This window comes from Artemia franciscana, chromosome 8 (genome assembly GCF_032884065.1).
Source record: "Artemia franciscana chromosome 8, ASM3288406v1, whole genome shotgun sequence".
Lineage (NCBI taxonomy): Eukaryota > Metazoa > Arthropoda > Branchiopoda > Anostraca > Artemiidae > Artemia > Artemia franciscana.
Window position 1 is genome coordinate 14,961,898 of NC_088870.1, and position 17,377 is coordinate 14,979,274.

The 17,377-nt window shown below is 35.2% G+C and overlaps 1 protein-coding gene across 2 annotated transcripts in view; it reads right to left on the reverse strand.

Moving 5' to 3' along the window:
* The window catches only part of LOC136030028 (uncharacterized), an 84,079-nt gene extending 67,126 nt beyond the window's left edge, over positions 1-16,953 (reverse strand). For both annotated transcript variants that reach the window (XM_065708643.1, XM_065708642.1), the window contains exons 1-2: positions 16,314-16,953; positions 8,536-8,622 (exon numbers count right to left, since the gene is read on the reverse strand). In XM_065708643.1, coding sequence (XP_065564715.1) covers positions 8,536-8,622; positions 16,314-16,502 — 276 coding nt within the window. In that variant the 5' untranslated portion in view covers positions 16,503-16,953. The remainder of the gene's footprint in view (positions 1-8,535; positions 8,623-16,313) is intronic.
* Between the last annotated feature and the right edge of the window lie 424 nt (positions 16,954-17,377).

Consider the following 17,377-nt stretch of genomic DNA (forward strand, 5'->3'; position numbering starts at 1 on the left):
TGGGTTTGACTTTAGCGTGGTAAAACGGGACCCAGAGATCGAACCATGCTGCAGGAATGCACTACAGGGCCGACGCAGGGACCTTGGTAGTCAAGAAGCGTCGTTAATCCGATACAAATACAAAAAAGGGTAAAAAAGTAAAAAAAAACTATACAAAAAATAAAAAAGGTAAAAACTAAAAAAAAAATTAAAAAGAAAAAAAAACTAAAAACTAATAATAAAACTAAAAAAAACTAAAAACTGAAAAAAAAACAAATAAAAAAAGGAAAAAAACTGACAAATAAAGGAGAAAAAGAAAAAAAAAAAAAAAAAAATAAACTAAAAAAGGTAAATGTATTCAAGCCGAAGTAGCTGAGTTGGTAAAGCGTTTTGTTCCAGATTCTAGGTCCGAGAGGTTCCAGGTTCGAACCTTGGCTTTAGCATTAATACAAAAGAAGAAAAAAAAACTAAAAAAAGTCAAAAACAGGTAAAAACTACAAAAAAAACTAAAAAAAGGTAAAACAGCAAAAAAAAAAAAAAAAAAAAAAAAAAAAAAAAAAAAAAAACTAATAGAAAAACTAGACTGAACAAGAAAAAAAAAAACAAAAAAAAAGGAAAAAAAACTGAAAAATAAAGGATAAAAAGAAAACTAAAAAAAAAAAATAAAATAAAAAAAATAAATAAAAAAGGTAAAAACTACGAAAAAACTAAAAAGAAAAAAAAACTAAAAAGCTAAAAAAAGGCATAAACAAAAAAAAAAGAAAAAAAGGAAAAAATTAAAATTTATTTCATCATATACCAATTCAAAAACGAATGTATACACAGACCGGGACACAGGGAATATAAATGACGACCGGGACACTCAAAGAGAAATTACAGACTGGGACACCAGGACACAAATGACGACTGGGACGTGTGTGTCGACTGACGTCATGTTTGTGTGTCGACTGACGTCATGTTTGTCGACTATAAATGACGACTGGGACACAGGGAAAAAACTACAACGGAGACGCCGGGGGATATATAAATGACGATGGGAACACAGGGAATGTTTGATTAGCAATCACCTTCAACAAAGCTCAAGGGCAATCCTTAGAATAATGAGGTATAGATCTGAATACGGATTGTTTTTCCCATGGACAATTATATGTTGCATGTTCAAGAGTCGGTAAACCTGACAATCTATTTATATGTACAGACAATGGGACAGCGAAGAATGTTGTATATTCGCAAGTTTTACGTAGTTAAAGACACACACACACACACATATATATATATATATATATATATATATATATATATATATATATATATATATATATATATATACATCTATGTATATATATATATATATATATATATATATATATATATATATATATATACATATATATATATATATATATATATATATATATATATATATATATATATATATATATATATATATATATATATATATATATATATATATATATCTATATTCACAGGTGGGACACAGGGACACAACTACAATGGCGCGTAACGACTTACGCGCGCGGGGGGGGGGGGCGAAGCGCAACCCCAACAGCTAGTAGATATATATATATATATATATATATATATATATATATATATATATATATATATATATATATATATATATATATATATATATATATATATGTTTTTAACCACGTAAAACTTCCCAATATACAACATTCTTCGCTATCCCATTGTCTGTGCATATACAATGCCTTATAGACTTATAATGACGTCATATACAAACCCCCTTTTTACAAAAAGACAAACATGCATACATACAACTTATTTTTATATAGATAGATAGATATACATATACACTATAAATTAACTACGTAAAACTTGCGAATCTACAACATTCTTCGCTGTCCCATTCTCTGTGCATACAAATAGATTGTCAGGTTTACCGACCCTCGAACATGCAACATACAGTTGTCCACGGGAATAACAATCTGTATTAAGATTTACATCGCATTTTTCTAACGATTACCCTTGAGCTTTGTTGATGGTGATTGGAAATGCTAATTGAATTGGGAATTACAATCTTTTAAATTGAAAAGGCAGATCCGTTGGAATCATGGCAATGCGAGGAACAAGAACAGCATCACCCTCAAAAAGGCCCTGTCAAGATTGTTGCCTCTATTACGTTTTCCACTATTTTTTCTTACGGCAAGTCACTTGCCATTGCAAAGCTTTAGTGGGTTAATATTTCGTAACAGTATTATTGGTACGCCTATTTCTAGTTGTAGCACGTGTGGTGGAAATCCTTGGAGGTCCAGGGAATTTAAAAATTCAGATGGATAATTAAAAACTTCATTCGGTTTCAGAACTGTGTCGACTGACTTGTAAATTACTTCCTGGTCTCGAATCTTGGTCAAAATAATGTTGTTGATTTCGTGGACGTCTTTATTCTTGGCTGCCAATATCACTCATTCACTGAGCCATTTATGATTTTTATAATTGGTTAGAATATTCGGAAATACCTTTTCAACCAATTCATTTTTGGACGTCACTAAATTACAGAATTCAGCAGGCAGTTGTATGCGTCCTGAAATTGAGTCTACTGGGAGCTTTCCGTTTCCAATTGCGAGCAATTGATCTGATAATATTTCACCAGAGTCATCGTTTTGCAAACGGACACGCATATTCATAGTTAATTTGAATGTCTTTACGTGTGCCCATAAATTAGAATTTTTCAGGCAAGCATTCATTTCGTCCGTAGGGGTTGATCTAGGTATTATAGGTAATGTTTGCCTGAAATCTCCCGCAAGCAATATTAATGTGCTGCCAAAGGGTTTCGAATTTCCTCGCAAATCTCGTAATGATTACTCCAGAGCCTCGAGCGATTCTTTGTGTTCCATTGCGCACTCGTCCCAAATAATAAGTTTGCATTGCTGCAATACTTTACCCATCCCAGATGATTTGGAAATATTGCACGAGGGAGTTTCTGTAGAATGCAAATTCAGAGGCAATTTCAAAGCGGAATGAGCAGTTCTTCCACCAGGTAGCAACGTTGCGGCTATTCCGGACGACGCAATTGCCAATGCTTTGTCATTTTTGATCGAATTGATGCCAGAATCAATTTTATCACAAACGTTTTACAAGTACCTCCTGGCGCATCCAAAAAGAAGATTTCTCCAACGTTGTTATTTACACAATGCATTATCTTATCATAAATGTCTTTTTGCTCAGACGTTAACTTAGAAATATTATTTTGTACATACGACAATAGATCACTAGTGTTGAAACTTTGTTCACGATCCAGTTCTACACATGTCGAAACAGCAGCGTTACGATTAGGTGAAGGCATTCCCAAATCCTGAAGAAGTTTGTTTGCCGTACATACGCACAAATATTCAATAATAACTAAAGTGTAGTTATAAATTTCTAATGTAAAATCAAAGGTCATATCTGACGTCTCTAATCGTTTTCGATGGAGTATATCCTCGGTCATTTTCGATTTACATTTGTCCCATAAATCTGTAGGAGCTGAAGGAGAGGACATTGTTAGTATAAAGGTAAAGGTAAAGAATACAGCATTAGACTTTACAGTCCCTACCGGCGGTGCTGATCTCCGTTTCTTGGCCCTTCAGCCAGGAAGTACAATGGGGTGTTGGGGGCCACCCATCCAGTGCTTTCGCACACCCTTCCTGTTTACCTTCCCCAGATTTCTCCAGGTACCTATTTAGAGCTGGGTCGACTCTGGCTAAGCTTACAGAGTCACGCCACTGACCCCTGCCCCACACTGAAGAATTGGGTACACCGGGACTTGAATTCCAAACAATGCACGAATTTGACTTGGAGTTGACGTTTCGCACGCATCATTGATACAGTTATCCCAGTGTTGGTCATTATCCAATAAATTCAGAGCTTGGCATGCACTACGGTAAGTGTCATGTATAGTACCATTTACAGTTCTCAAATACTCAAAGGACGTCGGACCGAGTTCATTCACCAAAAGCAGGCGGAGAAAGAAGCATTCATGTTGATTGGGGTGAATGGTGTAGAGTCTTCCTATCGCGGTATCTTTGAAGATGGTAGGTTGGCCGTCGACTGACTTAACCTGTTTTCGATGTTCAAATGATTTCTTTTTAGCATTCCACGTGTAATACGAAGGTACTTCAGTATACAGCAGTTTTTTTTGCAAAAGAATCATTTTGACATAACGAAAAGAAAGCAGTTAACGCTGTATCCTGTGGATTCAGGGCTCTTTGTTGCACGTTGGATTGCAAATAATAAACACGTTGTCCATTCTGTAAATGTACCACTAAGTGAACAACAGCTGGACTTCGTTCATTTATCGGAAATGAAAGAATTGCAAGATATTGATATTGTACGATTTCATCGATATCACTGATTTCGGACTGCAAGCCAAAAACTGCCATGTCGCTCCCTTTGTTGACGTATTTACATATGTATTTGATTGCCTTTACGGAGTTACAGTATTCAACGTTGATGTGTGCATTAAAAGTTTTTGATAACAAAGGTGAATATGGAACAGCTCACTGGTTATCTACTTCGATAGTGGTGCCGTTATGCTTCTTTATTATTGCTGTTTTACCTCCATCTTCAGTAGATCTTCTTCTATATAGTGGGTAACCATCATTGCCGGTAATTTTGCTGGGTACTAAAAGTCGAGGATATTGCTTTGTGCACCTTCCTTTGGCCATGCATGGTGATTTTTCCTTCAGTGCACCACAAGGTCCATGTATCATATTTTTTACCATACTATCATATAAGACGTTTATAAGGCCCTTATCGACGTTTTCATGATGTATTTCAGCGGAAATCCCATCGTCAATTTCATTAGAAGTAATTTTATCATGTAGCCAGATTAAAATGTGCGTGTGGCAATCCTTGTTTTTGCCATTCCACTGAGTACATCCAACATCGTACTGACCCACTTTAAGTTTTACTATGTAGCTTATCAGTGATTTTAACTTTTGACGGAAGACACGGGCCGTAATGTCATGTCTATGAACCGCCGATTGTCCTTGAAGTAATAGCTGCTATATCTCGTCCCAAGATAAATGTAATAAATAAATCTGGACGACCATAGAGACGAACATACGCAATATCCTCTTGAGCATATTCATACATATGACGGGGACTGCCAGCATATGACGAAGGTAAAATCGTTAATCTTCCAACGTTTGTGGTATTACCGTCATTTACAACTGCATCTCGCAAATGAATGTATTGTTCAGAGCAGAGCTTGGTCTGATTCAGACGGATAAACAGCAAACGTTCTGATTCAATTTTTGCATACATATCAACGACGTATTGGTGAAACAATTGACGGTATTTCAAAATATAATTGTCTTCATCCTGCCGAATCATTAGTCTATAGGAATAATAATGCAGTGCACTGCATTTCTTATTCATTTCTTTGTTAGTGGCTGGATTTATCAATTTAATATTAAAGTGATAGCCGTCGGTTCCATCCCAAAAAATGATAGGATATTGTAGGGCATCGTAGCATCGATGAGTTTCAGCAATTCTTACCAACTGAGCGTTTCACTTATGAAGAATAATATCTCGAGGTAAAAACTGATCACCGACCATAACGATTGCCACTTCGTCGATAGTTGGAGCATTGTATCTACGCATATGTTGCACAGGAGGCGTTTTGTAAGCGGAAATAACAATTTTATGCGTATCAGTAGGCATCAAATCGATGGCTGTTTTGAACAGATGCACTAAATTATTGTTTTCGTGGAAAAGATGTTGCAATTGGGAAACGATTGTCCTTTCAACGTCGGGAGAAATTTCGCAACGTGCATTCAATTCAGAATTTCTATCACTGATGAAGTACAATTGTAAAAATTTATTATTCTCGCCTGAGAATGGTAGAAGGGACCCTGCTCTATGATAAATTTGCCCTTTTACTTTGAAAGTAGGCATAAATTGATCTGGATTTTCGATTTGGGCACAAAACGACGTCATTTGGAAACATGAGTTATATTGTCTGATCTGTGATAAAAAACGCTTAGATTCTGACGTAGTTCCAGCAAGCAAAGACTTCAATGGCTCTGGTGGTGCAGCCAATAGAGGAAGTTTAACTTTTCCTGAGGCGCAACGCATTCCCATTGTTTCACCATTGAATTTCAAGGCCTTGCAATAGGGACAAATTTTAGACATAGTCCCGATTTGAACACATCTACTCAAGCTATAATCATCGACTGGGCTGTACCTGAATGCCAGGCGATAATTTTCAGGTTGCTCTTGTGATTCCTCGGCACGCTTTCTTTTCTTACTTTCTCTATCAGCCGCAATCCTGTTTTCTTGCTGTTCTTGTGATTCCTAGGCAACACCTAGTTGGTGGGGGTGCTTCGCGCCCCCCCCAAGCCCCCCCGCACGCGTAAGTCGTTACGCACCATATATATATATATTTATATATATATACATACAACTTATTTATATATATACTAGCCTAGATGGTGGGGGCGCTAAGCACCCCCCCAAGCCCCCCAAGCGCGTAAGTCGTTACGCACCATTGTAGTTGTGTCCCTGTATCCTACCTGTGAATATATATATATATATATATATATATATATATATATATATATATATATATATATATATATATATATATATATATATAAATATATGTTTTTAACTACGTAAAACTTGCGAATATACAACATTCTTCGCTGTCCCATTGTCTGTGCATATAAATAGATTATCAGGTTTACCGACTCTTGAACATGCAACATATAATTGTCCATGGGAAAAACAATCCGTATTCAGATCTATACCCCATTTTTCTAATGATTGCCCTTGAGCTTTGTTGATGTTGATTGCTAATCGAACATTCCATGTGTCCCCGTCGTCATTTGTATATCCCCCCTGTGCCCCCCAGCGTCCCCGCTGTAGTTGTGTCCCTGTGTCCCGGTCGTTATTTGTATTCCCTGTGTCCCGGTCGTCATTTGTGTCCCGGTGTCCCAGTCTGTAATTTCTCTTTGAGTGTCCCGGTCATCATTTATATTCCCTGCGTCTCAATGTCCCGGTCGTCATTTGTGTCCCAGTGTCTCGGTCTGTAGCATCATCTTATAATGACGTCATACATAAAGCCTTATATACTTATAATGACGTCATATGCAAACCCACAAACAAACAAAAAGTAGTAAGACGGCACTAGACCCTTAAGGTCCAAACCGGCGGTGCTGATCTCCGTGATTAATCTATTATATCCCACTGAAAGGGAAATTTTAGGGTTAACAGTGTAATATGGATGCTGTGGGGGGCAGTTTTTCTATTGCGATAACATTGATTTTAATGAAAAATGATAGTTTCCAAAATTAATCCATTAAAAGCTGTACTTTATCCTGAAAAGGGGGGATAAACGCACTAATATCAAGGATAATTCTATTTTGATGTGGAAAGCACACTCTCTTTACAAAAATAAAATAAAAAATAACTGTACAATCACTAATTACTTCAAACAGGGTAACAAATTAGACAGAAAATGGGTTAATAATTGGGAAGTGACTTGACCAGATAATTGCATTCTGTAAAATCCCCAAAAGAGGCTTCACACATGTATCTAGATTCTTAATAAATGTCCTACTTTTGCCAGAAATCCCAAGAAATCTTGGGGGAAAGTAAACATTTCACAATTTTTTTTTGGGGGGGGGAGGGGGCCGGGCCCGAAGGCCCCCTCTGCGTACGTGCCAGATACATATATATATATATATATATATATATATATATATATATATATATATATATATATATATATATATATATATATATTTGCAGTTTACAGCATCATTTGAAAATAGCTCTACAACATAACTTTCTTGGTTATGTAAGCTTAGTTTTATCTCAGAGGGAGAAAGTATCTATGAAGGTGATACTTCTTAAAAATATTGCATAGACAAATTATACAAACAATTTAATATATTGTAGGAAAAATAACAGAAAATTCAACATTACAGAGATACAAAATATTATATTGATGAACTTCTGTAAACTAACTACAAAAGAGAATAAGCAATTATTACCAAAATTCGACGTTTGTATTTTTAGAAAAATCTATACAGTGGATAATATCTTCCAATTTCTTTCTTTGATTTCTGCAGCGCAGAAATGATATATTTGGGCTTGATTTAAGAAAAACAGAAAAGAAAAAAGAATACAACCTTCAAAGGGTCCCTTTTTATGCTCTTTTTATATACCTAAAATACTGCTGAAAACGGATTATAACTTCTTAAAAGCAGATTAAATTTCAACTATGTTATTCAGCATTAGTCTTCAAGCCTGACATTTGTCAGCAGCAAATCAATAGTAGTCAGCGGTTGCATCATAAATATTTTTTATTCCCCATTTGACTTGGTAATGTGACTTCCAAAAATCTTGTATCAATACAGCAAAAAAAAGGAAAGAAAAGTCTCTTAGGAATTGTATCAGAATCGAGGCTTATAGAAAGAATCGAAATTAGAAAAATAGTAACATCATCCCACCACTAGTAGACACTCATCCTTCTCTCCTAGTTGTGCCTGTGTGGGAAACTAATTTTGTTATTTGACTTACCCATTGAAAGCTTTTTTCGAACCGAAAGCTTTCTGGAACACTGTCATAGCCAGGTCCATCAACTGGTGCTTCATTCAGGTAGTTTAGCTAAAAAGAAATGATTAAATAAAAGTGGATGGTCATGTAAACTAAGAAATAAATGCCACTAAAAATAATATACAATAAAATGGGACGCCCCCAATTTATCTGACCAGGATTGCAAAGGGTTGCATACCCTTGCAGCTTATCACTAGCTTTATTGATTCATTCCTACTATCAAGGAGGTGAATTTGGTGCTTACTTTAATTGGGTTAAACATGTTAATGTCTAAGCAATTACAGGTCTGTTATTGGCTACACAATTTTCTTTGAAAGCAATTACAATTCAATTGAAATCATTTTCAGTTATATTATATTAAATAGGCTATACTAATCACAAGAAAAACACTTAAAGAAATAATGAAGATAAACATCCAATTTAAAACTGCATGTCTAAATGCAAGATTTGTAAAGTTTTTAGGTGTGATTATTGTCAGATGGAAAACCACAAATCCCTCTCAAATAGTAGATATGTTTTAAAAACTTATTAGGATGTTCAAATCCTTCCTTGCCGACCCAACAGATATTTCCTTTTTCTATTACATTCTCTTTTTTAGGGTCATAAAGATGATTATTACAATCATTTCATCAATAAGGGGTTAAAACAACCTAAAAGGATATCATGATATGTTTTTTTGTTTTTTTTTAGATTGAAATGACTGTTAAGCTAACCTCAAAAGGTTAAGTTTTACTAATGTAATGAGATTCTATATGCATCAATAGAATTCTATAGTATTTCCTGATAATGAAGAAAAAGCGATGGAAAGTAAAACTCTTGGAATCACCTGTAAAAGCTTGATCCTATATCTTTTACTGTACTTGCTGTGGGACCAGATATGGTTGCCTCACCCAGATATAGAAGACTCAATATGGTTGACACTCATTTGGCACAATCTCGGCCAAAACTGTGAAGTCCATCTGTCAGGTCAAGTTTGTTTATGACAGTAGCCCAACAATTCTTCAGCACTGCAGATACAAGCACTTGCTCATCTAGTCTTCTCAAGATATGGCTGAACCAGTATAGTTTTGAAATTTCAAATTTCTATTGAATCCTCAGAATTTTACATAAACAGCAGTAGTCAAAGACCTACATATTCAAAAGATGGAATACCTTCAGTGACAAAGTCCCAACTACAGAAAAAGGAACAGATCGAACAGCTACTTTATACACATATGTTTTGTTGTACCTTGCAAGAGCCAAGTTCAGATTTGGTAGTCTTGCATTCAAAGAATTGATTTCAAGTCAGGTTTTGCTCATGAACCAAAGAGACAGACTGTTTCTTTCCATTCAAGGTCTGCTTTGGCACTAGAGGATCAGGTATTGCATTGTAATATTTTATAGGTCTAGTGTGATTGCAAGCACAATTGACAAAGATCTGCAGTAATAACCCTTTTAGGTAATCTGATGCTGATGATAAGACACTTCTAAAAGCCAAGATTCATAGTCATATAGGGAAACAGATCTGACAAATGTCTTCTAGAATTCAATTTTGGTTCAAAAGCTACATTTGATGGTTCAGCAGTATACAAAAATTGAGCAAGGCGAACATTTTTGAGGCATATAAAATCTGATTCTAAAGTTTGTTTGAGCTGTTTCCATTTGCGTCATTCATTTATCCATGGTACTTGAGTTTCCTCAAAACTTAAATTTCTTTTTTTTTCCTTTTTTTTTCAAAACAAGAGCTAAGAGGTCATATGGCACTTGTGACGAGGCCGGAAGAGCCAAGAGCTCTTATGGCATGAGCTCTAGCAAAATTCTAAGAATCAATGGATTGATTTAAAAGGAAAATCAGAGGCTTAATGCCGGTCGGGATTCAAAAAAAGAGCTATGAGACACGAGGTCCTTCTAAATATTAAAATTCATTAAAATCTGATCAGCCACTCGTAAGTTAAAAATACCCTATTCTTTCTAATTTTTCTTCTCCCTTCAGCCCCCCAGATGGTCGAAACGGGGAAAACGACTTTATCAAGTCAACTTGCACAGGTCCCTGACATGCCTACCAGTTTTCATTGTCCTAGCATGTCCAGAAGCACCAAACTAGCTCCCCCATAGAGAGCAGATCAAGTCCGGTTACGTCAATCATGTTTTTACATTTGCTTATTCTACCCACCAAGTTTCATCCTGTCTCTCCACTCTAAGCGTTTTCCAAGATTTCCGATTTTGCCCTCCAACTCCCCCCAATATCACTAGATCTGATCAGAATTTAAAATAAGAGCTCTGCGACATGAGTTTCTTTTAAATATCAAATTTCATTAAGATCCAGTTACCCATTCTTAAGTTAAAAATATCTCAATTTTTCTGAATCAACCCCCCTCCCCAACTCCCCCAAAGACAGCAGATCCGTTCCGAATATGTCAATCACGTATCTAGAGCTTGTGCTCATTATTCCCATCAAGTTTCATCCCAATCTCTCCACTCAAAGTGTTTTTCAAGATTTCCTGTTTCCAAGATTTTTGTTTCCCTCCAACCCCTATGCCCCCGGAAAATGGAGCATCTGAGACATACAATCTTTCTATAAATATAGTTTCATTAAGATCCGATTACCCATTCATAAGATAAAGATACCTCATTTTTCACATTTTCCACGACTTCCAGTTTCCCCCTCCAACTCCCCCAATGTCACCAGATCTTGTCAGGATTTAGAGTAATAGCTCTGAAGCACAAGATTGTTCTAAATATCAAATTTCATTAAGATCTGATCACCTGTGCGTAAGTTACAAATACCTCATTTTTTCAAATTTTTCTCAATACCCCCCCCCCCCCCAAAGAGAGAGGATCCAGTCAAGTTATGTCAGCCACATATCTTGGACTTGTGCTTATTCTTTCCACCAAGTTTCATCCAGATCTCTCCACTCTAAGCCTTTTCCAAGATTTCTGGTTCCTCCCACCCCAACTCCCCCCAATGACATGGGATCCGGTCGGGATTTAGAATAAGAGATCTGAGTTACGAATCCTTTTAAATATGAAATTTCATTAAGATCTGATCACTCCTCATAAGTTAAAATACCTCATTTTTTCTGATTTTTCAGAATTAACCCTCCCCCCAACTCCCCCAAAGAGAGCAGATTCGTTCCGGTTATGTCGATCATGTATCTAGGACTTGTGCTTATTTTTCCCTCCAAGTTTTCATCCCAATCCTTCCACTTTAAGCGTTCTCCAAAGATTTTAGGTTTCCCCCTCCAACTCCCCCAACGTCACCGGATCCGGTCGGGATTGAAAATAACAGCTCTGAGACACGATATACTTTTAAATATTAAATTTAATTAAGATCCAATCACCTGTTTGTAAGTTAAAAATTTCTTATCTTTTCTAATTTTTTCGAATTAACTATCCCCCACTCCCCCCCCCAGATGGTCAAATCAGGGAAACGACTAATTCTAATATAATCTGGTCTGGTCCCTGATATGCCTGCCAAATTTCATTGTCCTAGCTTATCTGGAAGTGCCTAAACTAGCAAAACCAGGACAGACAGACCAACAGATTTGTGATCACTATATGTCACTTGGTTAATACCAAGTGCCATAAAAAAAAAGGCTAAACCAAATTTAAGGACTTTAGGTTTTGGAATAATGATTTTTATTTACATCAGTTGAGTGGTCTATACCACTTAGATAAGCATACCATTTCTTGTGCTTTTGTGTCACTCTGAGGAAGACAACCAATGTGTTTGGCAGAATATATATTATCCAGGTATAGTTTGAGGCCAGCCTCTTAATGAGGCTGCAACACTCAGAATGGCTCTGAATATTTTGTGAAGTTAAAAAATATGACACAGAGGGTGTTGCCCTTTCTTAAACAATTCTCATTGATAAACTTTGCAGATAACTATCTGTTGGCCTGGAGTTGGGTAGGCACATCATCATAACATGTTTAATATCAAAAGTAGACCCAACATTGTTTCTTTTTTATGGTTAACAAATTGACAGAAGAATATCCAGGTTGTGTCAATCTCTCCATGCTAAAGACATGCTCTAGAACAGTGATTCTGTGGGTACTAATGTCATTTGGTGGGCTTTATTGTGACTCAGGAAGACAGTGATGGCCTTAGATACACTTATGGGGTGTCAAGTTACTGTAGGAAAATAGTAAAAGCAAAAATAGATGCTCAAGAAAAACTGATCAATGCTTTCAACAAATAATGCCTAATTTTCCTTTGAGTATGCCTAGAGAACTACCTATAGAGAAGGAAACATGTTAAGAAAACAATTCATGCTATATCATATGCAGAATATGCAATTGTAATTAATACATTTTTGATGGAGCTAAGCTTTATCTTTGCATATTTCAGGGTTTTTCCACATTTTCTAACATATTTATAAATTTGTTAATAGTCTTTCATCAGTTTTGAATCATCCTTGAAACAGAGCCCCCTTTTTCAAAATTTGTATGTAGAAGATGCTAAAGTATTTGTAGTAGCATTAACGTGTAATTCATGAAAAAAGTCCATTGACTGAGACAATTCTATGGAAAAAGAAAATATAGATAGTGTTTTGTTTCAGAAAAAGGTGAAAATAGCAGACTTTTCAAAAGTAATGAAACATTACTGAAAAAAATTATAAATTCCTTAGATAAAGTAAAAAAAAAACAAACAATGAAATAACAGGAGAAAAGCTTAGCTGCATGCAAAATGTGTTAACAACAATTATTCAGCATATTATAAAGTTAAAATTGATTTCTTAACATGATATCTTTTCTAGGCATGCATCCAAGCTTTCCGATAGAGCAGCAGTTACAAATTGAAGGCCCTTTGCCTTAAAAATTGATTTCATTGTTTTTCACACTTTTTAAAACACATATGGTTGTGTGTTCACCTAATTAATGAATTAGTTTTCATCTTTGGTGTCCTTGGTAATTAAAAACAAGCAACAGCTTTAATGTTACTCAATAATTATAGTCTTTCCCAAATTATTGGAGGGGTAGCAACTGTCCCTCTCAAACAATCCCAATGTGGATGTAAGTCAAGGAGCAGTCCAGTACATAAGGAAACATGTTAAGAAAAATATTCTTACTTAAAAAAAAAAAAACAGTTGTTTCAACTGTAAGTAAAAGGCAACATTAAAACTTAAAACAAACGGAAATTATGATGTATATGAGGAGGTTCTCCCCCTTGTCAATATCTTGCTTTTTACTCTAAAGTTCAAACTTTGTCCAAATTCTTTAAGAATGACCCCTGAATCACAAAGGCTGTTTAATTAGAATAAATACCTCATTTGAAAGTACTAAAAATACTTTAGTGTAAAGATTGAGGTATAGAAAAGAGGTTGAACCCACCTCATATATGTAATAATTTCTGTTTGTTCTAAGTTTTGATGTTACTTCTTACTTACTGTTAAAAAACTTGTTGTTTTTATTTAATTTTTGAATGTTTTTTTTTAATGCTAGGAAATCCAAGCCTTCTTCATGGAAATTCTCTTCCCCCATGAAAAGATCCTCCCATGTAACCATAAAGTGTAAATAACCCTGTAAGCCTGATCTATAAGTGAATACAATCCTATGTCCAGTCTGTGTATCCATTGGTCTACCTATTCATGCCACCTAGCTCTTGCTATCTCTGGTGACTCCTCTGCACTACCCCTAATGAATGGGGTAGCGCTATATTTAACTTTATACCTGTGCTAGAAGCTGAGTTTCCTTGTCAATGACACCAGGTATTGGCATTGGATCAGGGGTTTCAGAGATGTGTTTCACCATTTGACAGTATAGTCAGAGTTGATTTTTGGTTGCAATCTTTGGTTCTGATCATATGTTTCAAGAAGTTCTTTGTAGACAATATCATTTGGGACCAAAATCTTATGTGAAAAATGTTATGCTTCTAGTTTCTTCATTCTTGATTCTAATGCTGTCAATCCTAGTTCAAAATATATTGCAGGTATAGGGGTTGTATTTTGGCATCCAAGAACTTTCCTCAGTATGCAATGTAGGGCATTACAACTGCTCTCACGAGCTGGGTGGCAACAGAAAAAGGTGGTCATCTCTTAGATCCAGCAATTTTTTTTTTATATAAATGGTGTTCATCCAGGCAGTTCATAGTTTTGCAGGATGAATGCCATCTATAAATTTTCTTTTTTGTGCGTACATCCTAGCTGTTTGTAGATTTTGTATGATGAATTCCATTTCTAAAAATAACAAAATTGTAGGATGGCAGATCATTCAGCAATTTGAAAACAGAAAGAACATATATCAAAAGCATGTTTTTTTCATAATTTTTATTGCAAAGATGGAAAAAGAAGGAAAGAAGTGAAGACAAAGGTTCTTCCCCTCAAAAATACTTAACTAGGATCATTTTCCATATTATGTAGCAAAAATTGTTTTCTTAACATGACTCATTATGAAATGGAATGCTCATACATTTACACCATAGGCTATTCTGCATATTATGAAGTAAGAATTCTTTTCTTAACTTGTTTCATTATGTACTGGACAGCTCCTAGACATATATATATATATATATATATATATATATATATATATATATATATATATATATATATATATATATATATATATATATATATATATATATGGTAAAATTCTAGTTAATTGACTTCTTGCTATCTCAGAAATGGTTTAGGTTAGGAAAACAAAACTTTCAAGGATGAATCTACAGACTAAAGTATGTCCCAGGTAGGTATTTTAAAATACCCACCTCCACTCCTTCTCCCTCAAGAGGGCCCTGAAATTTGCCTACATGACAGGTCTATACCAATTGAAATTTTGACAAAACAAAATTTTACCTTAATTTTCAGTTACCAGTTGCTTTTCTCTGCCTTTAGTTCTGAAAATGCAATTCCTGTTATTTGAGTAGAATTTTGAGCCATATCGATGTTTTTTTTCCAAAATTAGGAAATGTATTTGCATATTTTTAAACCTTATAAAACGGAATTGAGCAAAGTTATGAAGCTGAAAACAATTTTATTGTACTTCAATTAAGCAGAAGATCTATTTTGCAAGGTTTCACTTTTATAACACATATATTTTTAAAGGTCATCAAAGGTCATGGCCCTCTAGAGGGAGAAGGAGTGGAGGTAGTTGCTTCAAAATACCTTCCCAGGACATACTTTAGTCTGTAGATTCATCCCTGAAAGTTTCATTTTCCTAACCTAAATTCTTTCTGAGATAGCAAGAAGTCAATTAACTAGAATTTTACCTATATATATATATATATATATATATATATATATATATATATATATATATATATATATATATATATATATATTATAATAGCAAAACAGTAAAATTCAGAGAGAGAAAAAAACAATTCTTACTTTATAATAGCCTATGCAGAATATTCATAGTTCACACGTTTTGCAGGAGGAGAACCTTTATCTTCACTTCTTTCATTGTTCTCCACCTTTTCAATGATGTTCATGTAATTCCTAGGCTATAGCCTAACCTTTAAACAGAGTATAGGCCTATAGGCTACCCCTACTCCTTTAATGTGTAAATATATACCCCTCATTGCATTCCGAGTCTAAATATAACATTCATTTGCATCACAAATGAACTTTACGCCTATATTAGCCATATGAGGGATGTCAAACAGGAAGGATGTGCGAAAGCACGGGATGGCTGGCCCCCAACCCCCCATTGCACGTCCTGGCTGAAGGGCCAAGAAACGGAGATCAGAACCGCCGGTACGGACTGTAAAGTCTAATGCCGTATCCTTTACCTTTTTTTTTTACCAAATAAGCACTTACTGGATTATGAGTAACTTCATTATTGAAGTTCCTCTCCCCTGACTGAAAACCATAGTGAATCTGTATTTCCCTATCGCAGAGACACTGGTGGAAAAAAGATTGGGTTTTGTTCCTCTCTGCAAACAATTCCTGAATTTTGTTTAGTCCTGAGGAATAAGCAAAGTCAAATTCTGCTTGTGAGAGGACCATTGCGTAGTCTTTCAATTTTGACCGTTGAGTTGATACTGTCTTTCAAATTTGCACCGTGTTCAGTGTTGTCGACTCTTTAGAAGAACAAGTACCGCAAAACGCCCTAAAATTGTACCAATGGTAAAACAATTGTACCGTGTCTATTTTTTTGCCTGTTGCACAATACGCAAGACGCAATTTTCTGTATTGCGCTACGCATAAATCACGGATGATTGGAAAAGTACATTACAATGAAAATAATAAAGTATCAGATATCTTCTTTCAAACTAATTTGAAAGATCTCCTTTCCCCTGCGGATACCATTTTGGTATCACTCCTGCAAATTGTAAAATTTCTATTCAGTAACGAACAAATTAGTTTTTTAAACTTCAAACCTGAACTGAAATTTCTAAATATAGGCTCAAATTTAATTATAACGTACGAAACACAAACAATTTAGTACATTTGAGGATCTTCGACTTATTCTAGATAAAAAAAAAAAAAAAAAAAAAAAAAAAAAAAAAAAAAAAAACAAGAAACAAGAACTGCAAGTAAAACGTGGAGAGACCGAATGGTGGATATAAACTGCAATCAAAAGCTTATATGGCAATAAAGGTCATCATCTGAGTCAGAAACCGTAGTGTCACTTGCAGATGTATATTTCTAATATCGTCTTCCAGTACGTTTTAAGTAAAGGTATGTTACCACGCTCATTGGGGGCTTTTGCTGTAATTTTGCTGTTGTTGGTTTATAAAGTTTAGTGATTTTTCAGTGCTTTTGCAAACCTTTGCAAAATGATTTGGTTTTTCACAGTTGCTGCATATTTTTCCTTTAGCTGGGCATTTAGGGGAGGCTGAATATTCTCCACCACATTAATAGCATTGTCTACTTTATGT